Raw genomic sequence first — 22,397 nt, 5'->3', positions numbered from 1 at the left:
TGAAATCCGTGGGGATGTGGTGCTGAGGGCCATGGGGTAGTGGTGGGCTCAGCAGTGCTGGGTTCATGGTTGGACTGGGTGATCTGAAAGGGCTTTTCCAACCCAAACAATTCCGTGTTTCTACGATCTTCCACCACTGTCCCCCACCCCAGCCCCAACACCACTTTCGCTTCCCTCAGCTCAAAACCACAGCCCTATTATTTCAACAGAAACAAACATCACCCCCCAAAATCAAGAGGCCTCATCTCTGCTTCCTGGTAAAAAGATTTATTAAGACCATGCAGAACCTTCCCAAAAAGTGAGGGGGTTAACTCTTCTCCAGCCAAAACGAACCCAGGTCAAACCCAGCAGCAGGATGAGACAGATCAAGTCAAGAGCACAGAAAGGCAGTGGGAACAGGCACAGGACCTCCTGCCAGGGCAGCCTGGCTGTAGTTAAGGCTTATAAAGTGCTTGGAAGAAAATCAAGCCTACAGCAAGCAGGCAGGGATAGAGGAGTGAGGGATGAGGATGGCTGGTGGGTCCCCTGCACCTCTGCCCTGTGGGGACCTGTGGGGACCTGGCACGGGTGGGTGATGCCCGGAGCCACAGGTAGGAAGATGCTGTCTGCCCCCATCTCAGCCTCCAATGACAACCAGGAGATGGGCTGCAGAGTTCCTAAATAGGACCCAGGCTGCTGATCTTCATGATCATCTCCCTATCCACCCTGTGTCCGGGATGCTGCTCCATGTGCTGGAGGTGCCTCTGCTGGTGCATGGGAAGGATTGTCCCAGTGGACTGTCCTGCCTCAGCTCAGTCCCAGCTGCAAGGTGAAATGGTGGCCAGGTTGTGTCCCATCTGCCCCATCACAGCCATGTGTCCCCCCAGACCACATGCAGCTGGTGCCCAGACACCTCTCCTCCTGCTGGAACCAGCACCAGCCACTTGGTCCCTCAGGAGAGGGAACATCCCTCTAGGATTTGGGCAGTTTCAGTCCTGTTGTGCTTGTGACAGTTGTTACAGGAGGGACACAAGGAGGTGCCCTCACTGATGACACGTGTCACTGAGCTGGTCCCATGCACAGAACAGGGATATGCACCAAAGGCAGACTCAGAGCTGACACGATGGGGCCATTGTTGCCACTTTGGGGACACTTCTGCAAAACAGCTCCATGCTCCAGCTGGAGCATGCTGGAACACCCTCTACAGCTCACCCTGCATCCCTCTGGGATGCTTCAGCACTCCCAAATGTTCCCTCCTCCCCAAGAAATACTGCTTTTCCCTGGAATGTTTTCATCTAAAATTCCCTGGTGGGATTAAGAAAAAGATTAAAAAAGAGAAACTAGGTAAAAAATAACTACCAGCAGGTCGTGCTGAAAGGCTGGGGTTAGCTCCACAGCCACCCTATGCAAGGCAGAGGACAGTCTGGTGATGGGGTTGGGGACAGTGGGACAGCAGGAGGGGCCTTTTTGTGGGTAGCAAGAGGACGGGGTCACCAAGCTGAGGCAGGGGATCTGCATCCTCCTGACAGCAGGAGAGAAGAAACCCCCTGGGACGGGGTGACAGAAGATGGGGTGCAACTGGAAAGGACGGGACAGGGGACCAAGGTGGTGGGGAAAGGAGGGAGAGGGGACCAAGGCAGTAGGGAAAGGAGGGAGGATCCCCTGCCCCTCACTGGGACTGCAGGGAGAAGGCCAGCTTGACACAGGCGAGCTCCTGCCCGTTGTTGCTGATCTCTGCCCGGACCCGGTAGTTCCCGTTGGTCATCCAGGTGGGCAGCTCCACATCGGGCAGGAGGAAATCACTGGCTGGCAGGGAGTAGGAGCCCTGTGGAGAGAGGGGACACGTAAGCAAGATGTCAGCCCAGCCCCGTGCCAATGGGCAGGGTGGTACCCGGCGGTGGTGCCGGGGGGTTGGGTCGTACCGCTTTGAAGGGGCAGTGGCAGGGAATGCCGTAGGTGAGCAGGGGCTCCGGGCAGGTCGTGCCGGGCGGGATGAGGTTATCAAGGATGACACAGATATCGTTGTAGGTGCAGCTGCCCAGCTGGTCGATGCAGGGCAGCTGAATCCAGAGGTCACCCAGGGCTTTCTCCACCACCAGCACTGCCTGAAGGGAAGGTGTTCAGCACTATGGGCACCCGCAGCTCCTCCAGCCTGTCTAACCAGCCCCCTCCCCAGCCACCTCCCTCAGCTTCTGATCATGCGGTTCTTTGGGGTGTCCACGGGGCCACTGCACACCCTCCTGCCTCCCCTTCCTGCTTTCAATTCCTTTCTGCCTGCAGGATTCCCTTCCTCCAACCTCAGCTTGGCCTCTTGAGCAAACACTTCCCACCACCACACCCTCTGTGTCCTGTCCCAAAAGCAGCTCCCATCCCACAGCTCTGACTCCGCACTCCCCCGGCACATTCCCTGCAGCCCCAAACACTGGGCATTTCCCAGAGGTTTTGGGAAGCTCTGCCCCTCTGCATCCCACAGCAGCACCTCCAGCACGTACCTTCAGAGGGGAGGCCATGGTCTTGCTGCTGGTGGCAGCTGCACTGACGCGCAGGCTCCCCGGGATGCTGATGGGGTCGGGTGCCACGGAGAGGCTCTTCAGCACCACCGGGTCCCTCCCATCACCGCAGTTCTCCCAGGCAAAGCCACCAACCTGTGGCACCAAGGGGGTGGTTAGAGCCAAGGCAAGTCTTGCCCTAGGTTTGCAGGAGGTTTCCCTAGTGCTGGACTTCTAACCTCCCCCAGTCATCTGCTCACAACCACAGCCGGAAAATGACCTTGAGCCCTTGTCCAAATGCCAAATAAATATTTTCTCCTTCATTTCTCACACTCCCACCTCTCTGAACCTGAGGGCATTGCAGAAACTCTCTGTCCTCTCCCCCTGTGTGTACTTTACACCCAGTGAGTGCTCCCAGGCTACAATTTCCAACCTTACCTCACCTCAGCCTCCAAACACTTTGCATGTGAGCAAAGTGAGAAGCATCCTTCATGCCAATGGTGTGTGAGAGCAAAGGCAAGAGAGCAAAGGGGACCAGGGCAGGATGGCAGTGGGTGTTCTGGCTGGAGGGATGTTGTGCCCTGTGGGGGCTGTGGAGCAAGCACAGCCTCCTGCCTCAGCCAGGACTAGCCTGGCCACTGTGAGCCCTCATCCACTGGCTGCAGCAACCCAGTCAGACACAGAAGCAAGCTGTGTTCACTTGCTGCACTGTAAACATAGTTTAATATTTCCTTCTCTGATGTTGGAGGAACAGATGAGCCAGGCTCATCCCCTGGCTGACAGATAAACCCCAGGGGCCTGAGCCTGAGTTGGTTCTGTCCAAATGAGCTGGAAAAGCAACACTGTCCCATGGGCTACTGAAAATCCAGGTGCAGGGGATGTCACCTGGAGAGGAGGACATGGCTCGTGTCATAGAATCATAGAATCATAGAATTGTTTTGGTTGGAAAAGACTTTTAAGATTGTCAAGTCCAGCTGTTAACCTGTTACTGCCAAGTGCCCCACTAAGCCATGTCCCTCCTGGGCTGAGAGCCATGCTGGGCAATCCCCCCTGTTTCCTCTGAGTCCAACCAGCCACCACTGGCAAAGCCATGAGCTGGCAACAGTGCTGGAGCCCTCTGCTCCCACACCCCAACTTCAAAGGTGAGAGGATGGCAGCACCTGCCTGCAACAGCAGCCCCTGAACCTGCCAGAAGCCCAACCCCAGCTCCCTACCCAGCAGGCTCCAGCCTAATTGCAGACCTTTTCCCGGTAGGAAGGCAGGAAGACACCTGGGCTATGCACCCCGAGCAGGTTTGGCTGGGGCAGCCTGTGTCCTTATGCCACAGGCAGCCACAGAACCGGTGGAAGCTGTATAACCTGGGAGGCTGTTCCCTGGTGCCAGCCGGTAGCCCCAGGGGGCAGCGTTGCCCACATGGGCAAGGAACCCATCCCGACACCCTGCCTGACAGGTGGGAACAGCCACGGGCTGCAGGGCAGGACATGGGGCTCAGGGCAAGCCAGAGCAAGGGGCAGGGAAGAGCCAGGAGCCCCTCACCCATGGGTCTGCAGGCAGAGACTCCATGGAAACTGAACATCTATGTGTGGGTGCATATTGATGTACCACAGACCCTGCTGCTGCTCTGCTGAGCCCCCTCCAGCCTTCCTAAAACTGGCTTCCCCTTCCCTGGGACAACATCTGCATTCCTGGAAAATAGAGAGAGATTCTCCTCCACACCACGTGAGAGTCATGCATCTTAATCAGCTGTATCTTAATCAGTGCCTGCTGATGAGCCCGGCCCAGCACTGTGTGGGAACCAAACTGTAGAATCACAGACTGGTTTGGGTTGGAAGGGACCTTAAAGATCAGGTAGTTCCAACCATCCCTGCACAGGCAGGGACACCTCCCACTAGACCTGGTTGCACAAAGCTCTGTCAAACCTGCCCTTGAACATTCATGTGGGCATCCACAACTTCTCTGGGCAACCTGTGCCATCTTCACAGTAAAGAATTTCTTCCCGATGTCTAACCAGAGTGTACCTTCTTTCAGTTTCACACTGTTTCTATCATTCCATGCCCCCGTAAAAAGTCCTTCCCCAGATTTCCTGTAGCCCCTTCCGACACTGGAAGTTGCTCTAAGGTCTCCCCGGAGCTTTCTCTTCCGGCTGAACAATCCCAGCTCTCAGCCTGACTGCGGAGCAGAGATGACCGGACGAAGGGAAACCGAGGCGCTGGGGTGTGCCAGGTAAAGTTCAGGCGAAGGAACCGCAGCGCCTTCTCGGTTCCGTACGGTTTGGCAGAACTGAAACCCGCTCCTACTCCGAGACCCGAAACTGCAGCCCCGCTCCCAGCACGGTCGGGGCTATGGGACCCCACTGCTCCCCAGCCCAGGCGTGCAGCCAGAACCCTTCCTGCCACTCATCCTCCAGGTGCCAAAAACGTTTTCGCTCTTTTGCAAAACCCAGCGGGATCACCAAAGCCTCTCTCGTCCTCCTGCACCGCCCGGGCTGCCCTTCCTCCTCCCTCCCCCCTCTCCCCTCCAGCCCCAAGCCCCTGCCCCCCGAAAGAGGAGTGGGGTGCAGGGGTGAGGGTCTCACCTTGCTCAGCCTGCGGGCACCGCTCCGCTCCACGAGCATCTGCGGCCGGACCCCTCCGAGCACCCCCGGGCAGAACTGCAGAGCGCAGAGCGCCAGCGCCAGCACCGCTCCCAGCATCCCTCCGGCAGAACCAGGGCAGAGGGCCGGGAAACGGACCGGGAGACCGACGGGGGAAGAAAACAGAGAGGCGAGGAGGATGGAGGCACCTTCTTCCCCAGCAGGGATTCCCGAGCTGCGATTCCCACCGGGACAGGGCTGGAGGCGACGAGACAGAAGGCGACGAGACTGGGCCGGCCCGTGCTGTGGGGCTGCACCCTATTAGCTCCGCGCCCGGCCCATCTCCCGAGTCTCCTCCCTCCCCTTGGGTACGCTCAGATTTTCCCTTCCTTTTTTTTTTTTTTTTTTTTTTTTTTTTTTTTTTTTTTTTCTTCCCTCTCTGTGGTTTTGTTTCCAAGAGCAGGACTGGAATCGCAGGGATGCTGGGACGGGAAGTTGCGCTTTCCCAGGCATCCAGGGAGAGGCGGGACGGGAGGGGCGGGATGCCGAAGGGCCCCCATTATGCCAAAGCACCCACACCCCCCAGACCATATCTATCCCCCCTCTCAAGGCTGTGCCCCTCCCCGCACCCCACTCTGGCTGGCCGAGAAGGCTGTGGGTGTGCAAAGGGTCGCTTCCCCCTTCGTGCAGGAAACCACCACCCCTAGCTCAGCAGTGGAAAGAGAATTTGAGCCCCTGAACCCGATGCCATGTGCGTTGCAGGGTGCAGTCCCCATCTGGGCTGTTTGCTGCAGCTCTGCAGCACCCCACTACCCACCATTTAGGATTTAACACGCCCCCTCTTCCACCCTCCTCCTTTCTGTTTCCCATTTTCCAGCCAGAGCTGCATCGAGCCCCCTAATTGTGCTGGAAAGCCCCCACAAACTCTGCCATCAGGGATGGCACGGGAGCATGGGTTTCCCCGTGTATTTTGGTGAGCAGATGTTTTTATCCTGGGGAAAGTGTGCCGGGTCTCAGTTCTCCCCCTACACCCACCAAGCATAGTTAGGACCCACACAGAGGACACTTCCCTGCAGGCATCTCCCTCCCACGCCGATGCTGGCTGGCCTCCCCGTATCACTCCCAGCCCTGGGAAGGGTGTCCCAGCTTCTCCAAACCACTGCCTCAGCTCTATTTTTAGCCTTTCATCCTTTTTTAGCAGCGAGGCAGCCCGGGACGGTGCAGGCAGGGAGCAGGCAGGGGCCGTGACGGATGCTGCTGCCCACCCCGTGCCGGCAGCGACAACTGCGCCGCTGATCCGCGGCGGAGGCTTAAGGGTGAGGAATAAATAGCATCGCCCCTCCCACCCGTGAGCGGGGCGGAAAGTTATGCCCCGCGATTAGTTTTCACTTTGAGGCTTTGGAGCAGCCGGGGGACAGGGATGGGGATGTGTGAGGAAAGGCACGGGCACGGCCGGAGCATCACGTTTGGGGCCAGGAATGGAGCAAAGGACTTTTCTTCCAACCCCCCGGTGCCACATACTTGCCCGCTTCTCACAACCAGCGTGGGTGAAGGTTTTGCTCCCCAGTTCCCATCTCTCCCTCCTCCATTTTGTCATGGGGGAAAAAAGAGTAAAGGACTGGAAGGATGGATTAAGCCACATCCTTTTGCTTGGAAAAGCACAGGCAGGGGCAGAAACAACTTGGAATCACTGCTCTGCCTCAAGACAGAAGCGTGTGTGACCTAGATCCCTACCAAAGGAGTCTGCAACCTTTTTTTGGGCTGCACCATATGCAAGACCCTCTGCAGTTCAAAGTTTCCTGAGCTATCTCACCCATGCAAAGCTCAAGTCACAAGGTCTGGCTAAACACCTTTGATTTGCATTGAAAATGAGCAGCCAGCACAGAAGACTGACAGCGTTAATGACTTTGTTAGAAGAGTCTCATTTACTACAGCAAACAGATCATAAACGATGGCTGAGAGGTACAACCCCAGACCACCCTGTCTCCACTGCCCATGCCACCAGCTCTGCCAGGACCTGCAAAGCATTGCTACATGCCATCTCATCACCCAAAAACCTTCTTAGCCAAACCTTCTCCCCCTTTTTCATTTCCAGACTGGGTTTCTAAAAAAAAAGAAACAAAAAAAGGAATGACCCCATCTCATGGGACCACCCTGCACACAGACAATGCAAGACCTGCTTCAGATGGAAATCCCACGTGCTGGCACAAACACTGCCTTGTGCCCACCCCAACCTTGCCCAGTCCATACCAGATGGAACTGGAGAGAGAGAGAAGAGACATTTTAACAGCTTGCATAGATATTTCTCTTATCCACAAGCTTTGGCAAACACTTTAAATGACCACTGGTACAAATTAACTCAACGTTCAGCCAGCTGTTATCCCATTTACGGCAATTCAGCTGAGCATGAGATAAACCCTCCTAGGCTGGCTTTTCTAGGCAGAACCCTTGAGATGTCTCCAGCTGCTGTTGTTTCTGGGGAGAGCTAGTGATAATACTGAAAAAGACATCAGGGCAAACTTCAAAACAAGGCAAGGCTGTCCCAGGTGGGTCAGCCACACACCACCTCTGCTTTGCTGTCTTTGTGTGGGTGGAAACCCCCTTGCTGTCACAGGCCCTGTCATCTCCATCCCCCTGCAGGCAGCCTCCAGCAGCCCCACATCCTTCCTGTGTCCCCAGGTTCTTCAGGGTAGGGAGAGAGGGATGAGCTGTTGCACCCTTGAATCCCACCCCTACAATGCTGTGGAAAGCCTCTGCTTCATACAACAGTGTGTGGACAGGAAAGATTATGGATGTTTAAGTGCTGCCCTGCAAAGGGAGCAAATTATTTTGAGCATGGTCTCAAGTTGTGCCAGGGGAGGTTTAGGTTGGATATTAGAAATAATTTCTTTATGGAGAGGGTGATCAGACATTGGAATGGGCTGCCCAGGGAAGTAGTGGATTCTCCATCCCTGGAGATATTTAAAAAGAGACTGGATGTGGCACTCAGTGCCATGGGCTGGGAACCACGGTGGTGGTGGAGCAAAGGTTGGACTTGATGATCTCAGAGGTCCCTTCCATCCAGTTCTTTGATTCTCTGAGTCTATGATTCTGATTCTATGATTCCATGATTCTATGATTTTGATTCTATGATTCTGATTCTACGATTCTGTGATTCTGATTCTATGATTCTATGATTCTGTTAGTGTTCAGGGACAGAGAAAGATGAAGGGGGCCTGAGATGGTAGCTTCTCTCTGCATCAGGAAAGTATTCCATGCAGCCTGCATGGGAAAAATGGGAGAAAGTGAGAAATCGCTAAAATCAAACTAAAATAAGATATCTTCAGGGCAGCAGAGGGAGGCCCTCTGGCACACAGCCTCACAGATGCACCCATGAACTGAAGGAAGGATGCAACATGATCTGGTGTGGCCTCTTCTCAGAAAAATCAGTGACTTATAGAAGTGCAAGGCTGTAGCAGCCATGGCCAACACAGTGGCCATGATGCCTCAGCATCACCGAGGTGACCTTATCCTCTGGTTTTAATCCCTCCCCAGAGAAATCTGACTCAGAGCCCTGCTTTGTGGCACACAGCATCCCAGTGCACCCTCAGTAAATCCAGAAATTACCACGAGCCAATGTGCAAATTGGTGGAGTTTTGTGCAGCAGCAGGATGTGATGGCAGCTGGACAGGCTCCTCCTCAGCTGCCACACAGTTGTTGTTTCAGTTCCCAGCCACAGCAATACAAATTCAGCCTGGAAATACACGTGTGTTTGTGCTCACCCCTGTAATGCCTTCAGCCTCCAAAATCTGGACCAGGATTTTTAATTAACTCGGAGGAGGTGGAGAGCAAGCACCTTGCGCAGATTTTTTATCCCGCAAAGGATCTACTCAGCCCAAATAAGTGCTCTCAGGTAGGGAAGGAGACTTGCCCCATGTGTGAAGTGCTGGGGGAGATAAGAACAGAGACGCTCTTAGTGGTTTCTGAGAGGCGAGAAGCTGCTGTGACTCATGAAACATCACCCAGGTTAAGCAGCACCTACCCAAGAGGACCCAGGCAACTGGTCCCACCAGTCCCTGGGAGATTTGAGGCAGCTGTGGGCCTGCCCCTCACCTTCCCCACCTTCCTATCCAAGTGCTGTTTCACAATTTCCCCTGTCGCAGGGTTACCATGGCAGAAAAAAACACCTTCAGATTGCACATGATGGGGCAACCGTGCACCTTTGCTCCCCTGCCCCCTGGGCAGGCAGTGCTGGAGCAGAAATGCCAGCATGCTGGCAGCCCCCAAACCCCTGGCCTTCTCCCAGGGAATATTTGGAAAATGTCAGAACAGAAAGGTGTTGACAAAACCAGTAGTGTTTCCATACAGGCACTGCCTTGTGATCAGGTTGAAACACTCCTATTTCAGCAGTTGCTGGGGGGCAATGATTTATTTTTCAGGTCAGAATGTGTGCGCATTTAGAAATGTCTATTATTCCACAGCATTATAAAAAAAATGAAGAAAACATTAAAACCAATACACTTGGTTTTACCTGCCTTCCCTCCCATTAATTTTTAGATGGGACACTTTCCATTCTATGCATTTCCCTAACTTTTCAGGACCCATTTCCAAAGTGCAGGATTTCCTCCTGGCAAAAAGCACCCTGGCTCCAAGCCCAGTATTTGGGATGCTCAAGAGGGGGGGATTCCAGGATGCAGTCCCCCAGGCAGTACAGATCACACTGAAGGCCCCCTTCATCCAGCACACTACCCCTAAAGCAGAACTCCTGCCAGAAACAAACCAAAACAAAAACAAAAAAAAAGCAAACAAACAAACAAACAAACAAACAAAAAAACACACAAAAACAAAAACAAACAAAAAAAAAACCACAAAAAACACCAAAAAAACAAAACCCACACCGCCTTTAATCATGAATCTTCATGGAGTGAAGGCAATAGCTGAGATGGATCCTACATTTGTCCCCCAGTTTCCTTTTCCCAGGGGGGCTGGAATAGGTTCAACCAGGATAAGACCCCCAAGCCAGCCCCCCCCGGACCCCGGTCCCTGTGCAGGGGTCCTGCCCCACCCACTCATTGTGGAGCAACGCCGGTGCGGGGGTTCTGCCCCAGTTCCACTTCCACCCCACCTTGGATGGAACATCCTCCGTGCAGGGCACTGTGAGGAAGGCGAGTTCTCGGAGTGAGGAGTATCCTACTACTCTCTCTTGAGACGAGGTTTTCTGATCCCAGAGCGAGGACACTCGGGGCCGTAGAGGCCTTCAGGGACACAGCACCTCGTCCGAGAGCCCAGAGCCAGCCCCAGAGGCGGGCAGGCTGCAGCGGGGGGCCCTGCCCGCCGCTCAGGGGTGCAGAGCACCCTCTCCCGGTGCTGCCTGCGAGCAGCTGCGGGGACTTTTTTTTTTTTTTTTTCCACTTTTTTTTTTTTTTTTTTTTTTTTTTTCCCTGCCTGCCAGCCCCAGCTAGAGCGGCTCGTCCCGTCCCGTCCCGTCCCGTCGGAAGCCGCTCTCCGGAACCCCGCACCCCGCGGCTGAGCGGGCTCCCTGACGGGGGCACCATGGGCTGCACCGGCAGCACCCTGCGCTGCTGCTCCAGCGGCGGCAAGGTACCGGCTGCGGGGGCTTGCGGGGCCGGGCCGGGGCTGGGGTCGGTGCGGGATGGGAGTTTGTTGTTGTCGGGGTTCGTGCATTGTTGGGGTTCCCATGGGGCTGGGGTTCGCATGGGGCAGGGGGTCTGCCTGCAGCCCTGCTTGCACTGCTGGTGCCTCCCTGCCCCGGGGAGCAGTGGTACTGGGCAGTGTGGCTGTCCGTGGATGCGTGGGACCCCACTGGTGTTGTAGTGGGGGAGCCGGCACCCGCAATTGAGGGGCTGGTAGCCATCTGCCCTGCTGGACCCCTAGGGCTCTCCCCCACATCACCGGGAAGCCTGTCCTAAAGGAGGTGCATTATCTGGAGTACCTGTTGGAAATGCTGGTCCCATACAGGACAGGGATGCGTTCCCCCAGCCACACCTCTGCCGTCCTCCCACAGCATCCTCCCTCATCCCAAATGTTGTGTCCCCCCTTGTGCGGAGTCCCCTCTTGTGCCAAAGGTGTCACTGCTGCAAGTGAGTCCCCAGCAGATCTCAGCACGTTGCTCTGCACTGAAGAATTCCTCAGCGGGTTGAGGTCTAGGAATTATCTGATGCTAATTAACATAATGTTTGCTGTGCTCCTGCTGCCCTAGCGCCCCGCCATCGACCTCAGGAGCTGTTTGTGAGGTTGGATGTGCTGTGTGTGCCCGTGTCAGTGGTGGCTGGAGGGTGACAGGGGCAGGAGGGAGCCCGGGAGAGCCCCGCGGTGCCAGCATAACCCCGTGTACGGGTGGCTCTTTGGAGAGGCAGCTGTGAGAGCTGGGCTGCCGGGGACCCTGCAGACAAAGCACAACCCACTGCTGGGATGTGGGGGGGGGAAGCAGGAGTGGAGCTTGAACAGCCCCGGAGCCAGCAAGTGCCTTTATTTACAGCACTTGCAATCTTGGCTGCTTTTCCGTATCACGGAAAAAAATCCAACACTCTTCTCCATGTCATAAGATCAGGCACTTCTGGGATGGTTTGTGACTCTCAAGAGCTCACAAGATGGGTTTTGAGACAGGGACAAACAGCAGCCATGAGGCTCCAGGTGTTGAGAGCCACACTTTTACTGAAATGCGGAAATTTAAGTCAGAGCCCTTTGCCCGCAGACACCTCCCTTCCTGCACTCCCCTGCTCTCGGTCTCTGCTCAGCCTCTCAGCTCTGCTAACTGTGGTTTGTGCCCATAAAGCAGCCCTGCTGCTGTGACTAAGTTGCAAATTAATCCCGAAAGCAGCACTGAAAATCCCCTTTATGGCAAAAAGGGCTAAGGGCAGGCATGGAGCCACTCCTGCCCACATTCTGATGTCCAGGGTACCAGGGCTGGGAGACCTTCACCCCCTGCTGCTGATGGGTGGCCTTGCAGAGCTGAGCAGCCCTGCAAGAGAGCCTTGGGATAGTCTGGGGATGGAGGCAACCCTCAAACATCAAGGGCACCTAAGGGTACACATCATGGGGCTGGGGGCTGTCATGGGGCCAGGGGCTGAGGACCTTTTGGGGCTGGCCTAAAGTTGGAGGTGACCTTGGGGAGCTTTTGTCAGGCAGGGTCTGGTGGGTGGGTGGCATACCAGGAGCTCCTGTGTGCCCCGGGGGAGACAGCTTGGCAGACTTGTCCTTCATCACCAGTCTGTAGAGTGATAAGGAGGCACAGGCACAGGTCTGATGGTCAGAGCCCTGCTCAGAATGGGCATTCTTGGGGTTCCCTTTTCCTCCCAGCCCCATCCAGCCATGCTCGGCCATTCGCCGTCACTGCTCACCATCCAGCCATGCTCCCCAGCGTGAGAGAGAGGCCAAGATGCTGTCCCAAAAGATCAAGGCTGAGGTTTGGCCGCCTTCCAGGGCTGGGGTGAATTTATTTTGGAAATATAGGAACTATATGTAGCAATAGGAGCCAGGGAAAGGTCAGGACGCAAAACTTGGGGCTGTCAACAGCGTGGATGGTTTGTGTACAGCCTGTGGCAAGGATCTGGCTGTGGGAGAGGTGATAGCATCTTCCTGAGGAAAAGCACAGCAGCAGAGTTGAAGACAGGTCTCACAGACCTGTTCCAGCATTGCTCTGGCAGCACGGAGCATCTGTTGCAGGTCCCAGGGAAGTTTTAGGGTCATGGGCCAGGTCATTGTCCACTTCTCCACAGCCACAAAGCAAAACCTCATCCCCAGGAGCAGGGCTGGGATTTAAATGCTCATTTCCTGCCTCTTTGTGATTTTGTTCAATGACGGTAACATTGCATAGTTTAATTGCCTAACACACTTGTAAAACAGGAAAAAGAAGAAGAAAAAAACAGTACAAAACCCCACCTCAGGCTGAAAGCTGAAGGGGAGGCTGCAGCTGATCCAGACGCCTGCACCATGCTGGCTGCCCCTGTGCAGGTGCTCCCCACTTCTGGCACCTTTTGAGATGCCTCAGGTTCTCCTGGAAATCCTGATTAATCCATCCATTAACAGTTTTGCCCCAGACTGCTAGAAATATTTAGTTCTAAGAACATGGATACTTTTTTTTTTTTTTTTTTTTTTTTTTTAATATATAGCTGGAAGGTATTTTTGGCATGAACCTTCTCAAAACTGAAGCCAGAAATTTCCATGCTGAAAGTCTCTAGGGGAAGCATGACCTGCACCTGCAGGACACTCTACAAACTGCTTCTTCCGTGGGCCAAAGCTGGAACAACTCCCAGCCCTCTCCTTGACCACATAGCAGATACTGGGACCATCTTCCAGCTCTCCCAAATGCTCTGGGTGATGCCAGAGATGCAGGTCCCACACGCTGTTCTGGAAGTAGCAACAGATTTCCCCCTGTGTTTTAGTTAGTTTTCAGCCACATTTTGCTTTCCAGTCTGTCACTGGTGGTGGAGCTCTCATCCAAAAGACTCTTTGAGTGCTCAGGAGTAAAATTAGCTCCAGACACTCTTTTATTTGCTCCTAGAGGCAGGAGGGACACTTGGCTGGTAGCCTTGGGACAGGTATTTAGATTTGTCTGCTGATGCTGGCTTACCTCTTGATCCCTTTATGCATTTCTGTCAACAAGGAGAACAAACCCTTCAAATCCCAAGCTCCTGGTACCTCCTCACTCCGCTGCCTGAGCTGCCTTCAGTGCCCTACACTCACGCCATAGAAGGGAAGATAAAGCCCTGGCTTCCCAGAGGCTCCGAGTTTTCCTGCTCTCCCTGGCAACTGCTCTTCCCTCCGGCTTCGGAGGGGGGGCTGCAGGGGAGGTGGAGGCAGGGACGCCTGTTTGCTTTGCCTCTCTTTTTTCCCAAGCCAGGCTCCCTAATCCGTCCTGTCTTTGGCCACGCCGGGGTACAGCAGGGTCCCTGCTCCCCGCAGGCTGCAGGGCTGCTTTCCTTAGGGACCCGTGTTTTTAGGGGTGCTCTCCAGGGGCTGGAGAGCAGCAATGTGTCTGCAGGTGAATCCCCTCACCCACGAGGCATCCACACCCCTACCCAGAAGCACCAGCACAGGGGGGCCGAGCTGCGAGAGCTTTGCTTCTGTCTTTCAGCATCGGATAAAAATACATCCACCTCTATCTTTTGCTTTGTTTTTTTTTGTTTTGTTTTCCTCCTCCCTTCCAAGTGACTACATTAAACCTATCCAGGGCTGGAAGGCATCCCGCAGAGCTGTGTTGCTGAAGGCAGCTCCCGGCTCTGGGCTATGTCAGCCCCGCGGCAGCAGTGGGATGGTGCGGGATGCACATTCCTGCTCTCCTGAGGTCACTGCTTGCGCTGCCGCCAGCCCGGCACGAGGTCGGCATTGCCTCTGCTTTAGGGATATTTTTTTTTCATTTCTCACTCTTGTTCCGCCACGGGCTGTGTCAAAACCCAGCTGTGCAAAGCTCCGGGGATGCGGAGCTTTGGGGTGCGGCAAGGTGCCAGGGACCAGGCTGACCTCGAGCATCCCGGCAAGTGAGGACAGAGGAGGAGGAGGAGGGTAGTGAGGAAGTGCCATAGCTGGAGCCCTGCCAAGGGCTGCCTTCTCTCTCCCACCAAATGTTTTGTTGCCTATTTTGCGGTAGCACCAGGTTGCAGGTGGGTGGGTGGGCAGCCCTGAGGTTTTCCAGCCGGGGGTTGGCAGTGATGCATGATGAGGCATCTGGGATGCAGGGAAATGGTATGAGCTCAGGGTTGCACCCATGTGTGCCCGGGGCTGGCAGAAGGCAGAGGGGTCGGGGAGGCACCACTGCTGCTCTAGGACCCCTGTTTTATAGGGGTGAAGCATGCTCAGCTTCAGGCACCTGCAGGGTGTCCTCTGCCTGCAGCCACTTGTCCCCTTTGTCCTCCCCTACTCCAACCCTCTTTCTCTCTGCCAGAGACGTCGTAAAGCCAAGAAGCAGAGGGAACAGGCTGCCCAGGAGCTCACAGTCTTGGGGACAGAAAATGGTGAGAAGAAATTGTGTGTCTGTCAGTGTGATGTAAGGAAAACAGCAGGACAAACCCCAGGGGCAGCCAGCATGCACCAGGGCTGGGGACAGTGGGGATGGTGGCTGCAACCTCCACATGGGGCTGGTGTGGGCACACATAGCATCCCAGGGACGATGGCATCTCAGGGATGGTGCCATCCCAGAGATGATGGCACCCCATCCTCCCAGGTAGACAGGTCATCTTCAGGGCAGGAGGTGTGACAAACTGTGTCCTCTCTAGGTCTGCTAATGCCATCCTGATTAGTATTAATTTGCAGCAGTGAGATGGAGGGGAGGTATTTGTCAAAGGGAAGGGGACAGGGGCTGAAGACAGGCCACCATTTGGGCAGGTCAGCTGCCAAGGACATCCCAGCAGCCCTGCCAGCGGGATGCAGCCAGCACTGTTTCAGCCTCCTTTGCCTTACAGCCAATACCACCCTGTTCCCTGAGGATGGGAAGGAGAAGGAAGCATTGCAAAAGGAGCAGACAGAGAGCATAACATTCCTCCAAGGCCAGGAAGAGGAGCAGCTGAAAGATGCTGGCCAGGAAGAGGAGCAGCTGAAAGATGCTGGCCAGGAAGAAGAGCAGCTGAAAGATGCTGGCCAGGCAGAGACCAGGAGAAACACCCAGGATATGAGCACCCAAGTGAGTTGAAGATGCAAGTGCTGCTGGGCCAGGAGCGTGTGGCCAGCCAGGACTTCCCAGGCACAGATATGGAACACATTGGGCTGGGCTCTCACGTTTTTGGTAGAAGGGAAGTTTTAAGAAGGCGTTCAAAATCCTGGAGGGCTGCAGGTCTGGCAGCAAGTCACAGGGACCAGGTCAGCCAGAGCATCCCTTATTCTGGGTTAGACACGCAGAGTTTGTCATCTCCCTGCTTTCCAGGTGGAAAAGGAAAAATACCTGGAGCTGGAGGAGCAGTTGGATGCTCTGAAGAGAGAGCACACAGAAGCCCTGCAAGGTGTGTGCCAGGACAACGGGGATTGCCACAGGCCCTTGTTCCCCTGCACCTGTGGGGCTCAGGTGGGGCTCACTGCCCTGGTGTCCCCACACTGGTGACACGCAGCTCATGTCCCCCCTGCAGAGCTCCAGAGAACTCATGAGCAGGAGAAGATGCTGCTGGTTGAGTCCCATCACAAGACCCAGGCAGCCTTACAGGTACCACATAGAACTCCCTGGGGAGGGGGTGCCTGTGGAGGGCTTGAGGACCAGGAACTGGCTCCACCATGCTGCCCTAAGCTCCTTGGTCCCTGGCATCCCTGGGGATCATGTAGGCTCCTCCTACCCTGAGGTTACTGGGGTGCCATATCCAACAGTCTCCCAGCTCACAAAGAAATCCTGGTCATTTCTCATCCTGCTTCTTCCTTGGCTACTCTAGGAGATGATCCAAGAACTGAATTCCCAGCTGAAGTCTTTCCAGGAGACAATGAAGCGGGTGGAGGCATCACTCTTGGACATAGACTACAAGAAGCATATCCAGGTGCAGGGAGGGGACCAGGGGTTCTTCTCTGATGGACCAGGAGAATGGGGTGGGGAGGCACAGCCCTTGGGGGAAGAAAAGTCCTTTCCCTGGGGGATGACTCAGGGCAGATGATGCCCCAAGTGCTTCCCCCACTGGAGCTAAAGCCACAGCTTTGTCCCACAGGAGCATGGGATCCCCAGTCCCTTCTGGGAGCAGGAACTGGAGAGCCTGCATTTTGTCATCGAGATGAAGAATGAGCGCATCCATGGCATGCAAAAGAAGCTGATGAACCTGGAGACTGTGGTGAGTTGAAAGAGAGAGGTCAGAGGTGGGCTTTCCTCTTTCCATCTCTTCTCCCCGCATGAATCAAGGCCAGGTTGGATGGAGCTTTGAGAATCTTGGTCTTGTGGGAGGTGTCCCTGCCCATGGCAAGGGGCTTGGAACTAGAAGGAACTAGGTTCCTTCCAACCCAAACCAGTCTGTGATTCTATGTATCTGGTACAGAAATTGCAGCTGCAGGTGGATGGGGCCCCTTTTCTTCCTTGGAGTGGAGAAGGGACACGGGTGCAATGCCACCAAGGCAGCGTAACCACCCAAGATGGGGTGTGGAGGGGGACTGGAGGCACTTTCTGTCTCCCTTCTAACTCTCGTGCCCCCTTTCCAGGTGGGGAAGAACCTTCTGCTAGAGGAGAAGTTTAAGACTCTCCAACAGGAAAACGAGGACCTCCAAGTTCGCTCCCAGAACCACTTGGCCATGGCGAGGTAAGCGCCGGTCCCGCTGGCTTCCCAGTGGCAGGGGACACAGGGACACACCTTGCAGCTCCCAGTGCCACCGGCTGGGGGCCTGGAGGACACTTGGTTGGGATGTGCCAGTTTTCCCGGTGGCCCTGACAGTGTCTGTGCGTGCTGCGTGTTTGCAGGCAGCTGTCGGAGGAGCTGTTGGCCGCCCGCGGGGCGCTGGAGAAGGAGAAGCAGCTGCGGGAGCGGCTTCGCCGAGAGAAGGAGGAGCTGCTGTACCGGATGCTCAACGGGGGGGATGGATCTGCCTTCCCCATGGCTGCCGGAGAGGTGTCCCTCATCGCCACGTAGCACACTACTGCCGGGCTTCCCCCTGGCTGTGTTAGCCCAGGGATGCTCCCCCTGGTGTCCTTGGGTCCAGCTCAGCCCTCCAGGCCACCGGGGTGATGGAGCATTCCATGGGACACTTGTGCCTGCCTTTCCCCAGCCTCTGCAGGGCTGAGGTGGGCCCTGGACACCCCCCCTGTACCATCCCCACACACCTTTCTCTGGTAGAAAGCTGTGGGGGGCTGTTTGGGGATGAAAGGGGTCAGCCAGGACACGCTGACGTGCATTGGGCTGGATCCAACACGGTGCTTGGCTTTAAGCATGACCAGCATCAGTGCTGTCCCCCCAGGGATGAGGTGAGGAAGATGAGGCTGCTGATGAGCAGTAGAAGGATGAGAGGAGGATGCCATGGACCTGGTGGTGTTAAGGCACCTCATTCCCTGGGGAGCATCCTTGGGAAGCAGGTGGCCAAGCCCAGGGCTGAGCCGCAGAGGCTTTCACAAGGCAGCAGCAAAGGGCAGGAGGGACGGGAGCAGCTGGGTGCATCTGCCACCACCAGCACTGTCCTTGCTACAGACCATGACAAAACATCTCATTTTGGGGCTTGGCCTCCTGCTCAGGCTGCTCTAAGCCCATGCCACCCCCACCTGCCACCTGCTGCTGCCCTGCTTGGACCCATTTTACTCCCTGGGGACACCCAGGCAAGGCTCCCACCCACACCCTCCTCTCCCCACCACCTTCTCCATCTCCAGCAAACAGCTCTCAGGGATCACTGCCGTGCCCCCACTCACTGCCACACACACACCAAGCTCTCTTTGTCCTCAATGCCCATCAGCAGCACCACCTGCCCCACCTTTTCCCCTAAAGCCAGACAGAGGCTGCATGCCTGGGGGTGCATAATTGGGGAGCAGAGCATCCTCCTGAGAGGAAGCAGGCTTCAGTAACACCACTGCCTGCTCTGCATCCCCATGGAGGAAGATACTCCCAGCACAGCTGCAGGTCAGGCTGGATGCACACAAGCACTTTCCACTGGGTGCACAAGAGTGTGGGACAGGCACTGCTCCAGGGGCTGTCACTGGTCTGTCCCCCCACCAGGGTTGTTTAGTCTGGGTGTATGGGGGTGTGTGTGCACCAGGCCAGCATTCTCTGGGCTGTAACAATTACAAGTTTGTAAGAAGCAGCAGCCCAGAGAATCCTGTGCCAGCTATTTTGGGGAACCAGTGTGAAGCATCTCCTAGCAGGGTGCCCACTGTGTCAGAGCAATGTCCCACAAGGGCACCCACTGCTCCATGTATCCCCCCAGCTCAGGGATGGTGGGGCAGCCTCCAGCACCCTCTAGCAACTACAGTGATATGGAAGGGATTTGGAAAAGGGATACCAGTGTTGAGCATCCCACTCCCCCAAAAGCACATCCTGTTTGGGACCCAAAGTTCTTTATTGGTTAAAAAAATAAATATATATATATATGTTACTCCTTCTGCAGGGGCTTTCCATGGGGATTCCTGTTGCTTGGGGAGGTTTACACAGGAGAAAACAGCTCCTAGGACTGGTGTCAGGGCTGTGCCCCTCCATGGGATGGGACCTGCACCCAAGGTCCCAGGTAGAGGGTGGAGGGAGCCAGGCTCTCAGGAACCAGCCTGTCTCCTTTCATTGCCACGAAACAGATGGGCACTGTGCCACCCCACAGGGCTCCAGGGCAACCTCCCTGGCCGTGCTTCCAGGCAGCTCCCAGGGGAACGTTCCTTTGGGCTGGCAGCCCTCAGTGCTGTGCCAGATCCCATAGCCAAAGTAAATGAGGAAACCTGGGAATGGGCAGAATAGGGGGTGGGAGGGGGTCCTCTCTCTTCCCTCCCCTCCCAGCCAAAAAGTTCCCACTCCTCCAGGCCACACATCAGAGGACTGGTGCTCCCACCACCCTTTGACACTGAAGTTCAGCATCTCAGCACCCGGGCCCCAAATTCAGCATAGCACAGCCCTGCCAGAGCAGACACCGTGGCAGCAACCAGGAAAAAAAGGACAATGCTTGGGCCAGAGCTGGTCTTAGCCACTTCCCCTGCCAGGCCATAGACACCAACCCCCAGTGTGCTGCCCACTCCCAAGGCAATGAGGTCCATGGTGGGGAGGCAGCAGCGAAGGCTGGAGCCCCCAAAGCCCCCCAGGACTCCTTCCTATGGGAAAGCATCTTCAAAAGAGGGAGCAGGCAGCCCCAGCACGGCATCCGTCGGGGAGGAAAGCAGAAGACTTGAGGATACTGCTGCTCCACAGGCACTGCCCTACAGATGTGACCCAAACCCAGCCTGAACATTGTCCTGGCAGCCCCCAGCAGCCACACGGTGCTTTCCAGACTCCCTGTTTTCCATCTCTGCCAGAAAAGCAGCCCATTTGGGGCTACGAGCCCTTGTGGCACAGGGATTTCCAATCTCTAGGACAATTGCTGGGTCTCCTGGGGACTGGAAAGGCACTGGCCAAAGCCAGGCCAGCTAAAGCTGCCTTCTCACCCCCCCACCAGCAGCCACCCCCTGCACAGCATCTGGGACATCTGATAATTTTTCCATCTTCTGAAAACAAGCTACTTACTCCAGCCATCCTTTGAGGAAACTTCTCCAGCCGGGAGCTGAACAGGAGTGCAGGCACCAGGCAGCCCCAGCTCCACTCTGCTCTTAAATCCCTTTTGGGTGCGTCCCAGCCCTCCCCTCACTGCTTTGGGATGCACAATGTTAAATCTGTGCAGAAATATTTTTCCCACAATGCCTTCCAAATCAGACACACAAGCGGACAATGCTAACAGGCTCTGGGACACTATTAAGGAAACTGAATTAGTATTTCAAAATTGCCTGTGCAGGTGAAAAGGGGAACCGGTTCCACACAGCTTCCACTCCCTCACAGCAGGGCCCTCATCTCAATCTGTGGAACAGATTTTGGAGGAAACAGGGAGAGAAGAAGAGGAATACAGCCAGGTAAAGGTGCAAAGGTGGTTGTACCTGCAGTTATGGCTGCATCCACACTGAGCTGGCCTTGGGGAACACAGGAAAGAGAGCAGGTCCAAGACCTGGTGCCAGCAGTGAGGCAGAGGAGCACAGACCTTCCACACCCTGAAACAGCCCCTTTGCAGAAACCTTACGTGGAGAAGAGAAGCCCCCAGTTCCTGCAGCTTCAGGGTACAGCAAGACCTAGGTGATCCTTCCCAGGTAATGAAAGAATCACCAGGAATGATCCCAGTGCAGTGCTTTCCTCTGGGGTGCAGCCCACAGGGGCTGAACACAGGAGAGAAAGCAAGGGGTGTGGTGAACCCAAGGCTGGGCTTAAATAGGAACCCAGTGCTGTGTGAGTGGGGGTCTCAGGTGAGGCTGCTCAAGGCCAGAAGGTATATAAGTGCCCACAGGCCCTAGCATGGCTGTTATGTGGGGTTGCTTCTAACAGGGAAATGATATGGAGGATGGTGTCATGTAACCTGGCTGATCCAGAGTACATTCAAATAAGAGGACCAAGCCTGGGGCCTGAGGGGAGGCTTAGAGCTGTTATTTTGTGGTGAGGAACCAGCTTTGTTTGTATTGTAGCTGGTGCTTCAGGCTGAGTCTCTTCTACTCCTGAGTTTACTAGTGTTGGGGGACAAAAACCTGTTGGGATGTGATGTAGGTCAGTGCATCCACCAGCTTGTAAGGAGGGGATGAAAGGGGATATCAGCCTTGTAGGAGTAAAGCAAGACAGGATCTAGAGCACCTAAAGCATAGGTTTATGCTTTGATCACTGGCCTGTTCTGGTGGTACCAGGCAGCCCCAAGTCCCCTGTGCATGCTGTGACCTGCTGGGCTAGCACCTCTGAGCAGGGGGGCTGAGCATATGGTGACACAGCCAGGAGAATGAGAAGAGCAGGGCTGTTGTCCTGTAGTGCAGGGAGAACAAAGCTCTACTTGTCACCCACACTGACTCACGTGAGCAAGCAAGGTCTTCAGACACCAACGCCAGCCCCGAGGGAACAACAGGGGATGTAGGAGCAGCCAGTGCTAAATGGCCAGCAGAGTCTGCCTGTGCCAGGGTACCTCCAGTCCCCTCAGGGGCACAGCAAGTCATGCCCACCCTGGGGTCCCTGCCACAGTCACCATCTCCCAGGGCTGAGCAGCTCAGCTGCCTTTGCAGCCCCAGAGAGATGCTCTAGCCAGCTGGTAGCACGAGGGTTTGGGTGCCTGAAGGGTTACATGTTAGTGGCCTTCAGCATCTCGACGGGGTCCTTGGTTTTATCTGCTTCTGCTGATAACCAGCCAAAGCTCCTGAGGAGTCCTGCCATCTCTTCCAGACCTTCACAGCTTCCCTGCTGGCTGGGGCAAAGGGTGGTGGTGAAGGAGCTGGTGAAGAAGGAGCTGGGTTAACCTGGGCGGGGCAGGGAAGGAAGTAGCCTCAGGGCACTGCAGGCAGCGGTACAGCCTGGCAGGAGCATCTAAGGCTCATCCTGCATCTCACCCCAGCATCCTACAACTCTACCACCCTGCACCTCTATCTACAGCTGTGCTGTGAGGTCTTTTGTGTCTGCAGCACGGGAGGAAAGGGTGGGGGGACAGCGAGCTGCCCCTTTCCAGCACCCCTTGCCAGCTCTTGCAGAGCCCTGCTCAACACCTTCCCCCTTCAGCAGGTCCTGGGGGACCCCTCAGCCCCCCTCACCCTCCCTCCCCCCCTTGGCTCTTTGCAGGGATAGCCGGCAGTGGGCATTTCCCAACCATGACCAGAGAAGGGAGAGGGTGTGGGCAGAGGTGGCAGGACCAGCCCGGGACCCGTGGGGTGTCCTGCACCCCGGTGTCCACCAGGAAACGGGGGCGGAAGAGGGTGAGATTTCCGCGTGTGAAGTGCCGGCCCCGCAACCGCC

The 22,397-nt window shown here is 55.7% G+C and overlaps 2 protein-coding genes across 3 annotated transcripts; one reads left to right on the top strand and one right to left on the bottom strand.

Annotated features, from left to right (window-relative positions):
• Positions 1-251: 251 nt before the first annotated feature.
• GM2A (ganglioside GM2 activator) lies at positions 252-5,401 on the bottom strand. 2 transcript variants are annotated; one of them, XM_071758729.1, is made up of 5 exons: positions 5,044-5,401; positions 2,472-2,624; positions 1,902-2,084; positions 1,616-1,804; positions 252-1,584 (listed from the first exon to the last, which is right to left on the bottom strand). In XM_071758729.1, exons 1-4 carry the CDS (start codon positions 5,158-5,160, stop codon positions 1,649-1,651), a joined length of 609 nt encoding a protein of 202 aa, XP_071614830.1. In that variant the 5' UTR covers positions 5,161-5,401; the 3' UTR covers positions 252-1,584; positions 1,616-1,648. The 2 variants fall into 2 exon arrangements, with proteins under 2 accessions (XP_071614830.1, XP_071614829.1); XM_071758728.1 differs by having other exon boundaries at positions 252-1,804.
• Positions 5,402-10,375: 4,974 nt separating this feature from the next.
• On the top strand, positions 10,376-19,005 carry CCDC69 (coiled-coil domain containing 69). Its single transcript, XM_071758610.1, has 9 exons — positions 10,376-10,620; positions 14,924-14,993; positions 15,441-15,658; positions 15,899-15,974; positions 16,098-16,171; positions 16,392-16,493; positions 16,659-16,778; positions 17,140-17,237; positions 17,396-19,005. The coding sequence occupies exons 1-9, from the start codon at positions 10,573-10,575 to the stop codon at positions 17,562-17,564; spliced, it is 975 nt and encodes a 324-aa protein (XP_071614711.1). The 5' UTR covers positions 10,376-10,572; the 3' UTR covers positions 17,565-19,005.
• The last annotated feature ends 3,392 nt before the right edge of the window (positions 19,006-22,397 follow it).

The sequence above is a fragment of the Heliangelus exortis genome, chromosome 15 (assembly GCF_036169615.1).
Source record: "Heliangelus exortis chromosome 15, bHelExo1.hap1, whole genome shotgun sequence".
NCBI classification, from domain to species: domain Eukaryota; kingdom Metazoa; phylum Chordata; class Aves; order Apodiformes; family Trochilidae; genus Heliangelus; species Heliangelus exortis.
The sequence above is the reverse complement of the archived record's forward strand: the minus strand, read 5'-3'. Positions and strand labels throughout refer to the sequence as shown.

What these genes read in the sequence shown, in the direction of transcription:
- CCDC69 (XM_071758610.1), top strand. Translation starts at nt 10,573, where the DNA reads ATGGGCTGCACCGGCAGCACCCTGCGCTGCTGCTCCAGCGGCGGCAAG. An exon ending in GCACACAGAAGCCCTGCAAG is followed by an intron (nt 15,975 to 16,097) that starts GTGTGTGCCAGG and finishes TCCCCCCTGCAG; the next exon opens with AGCTCCAGAGAACTCATGAG. An exon ending in AGACCCAGGCAGCCTTACAG is followed by an intron (nt 16,172 to 16,391) that starts GTACCACATAGA and finishes TGGCTACTCTAG; the next exon opens with GAGATGATCCAAGAACTGAA.
- GM2A (XM_071758728.1), bottom strand. Translation starts at nt 5,160, where the DNA reads ATGCTGGGAGCGGTGCTGGCGCTGGCGCTCTGCGCTCTGCAGTTCTGC. An exon ending in GTGCCCGCAGGCTGAGCAAG is followed by an intron (nt 2,625 to 5,043) that starts GTGAGACCCTCA and finishes TTGGTGCCACAG; the next exon opens with GTTGGTGGCTTTGCCTGGGA. An exon ending in GCCACTGCCCCTTCAAAGCG is followed by an intron (nt 1,805 to 1,901) that starts GTACGACCCAAC and finishes CTCTCTCCACAG; the next exon opens with GGCTCCTACTCCCTGCCAGC.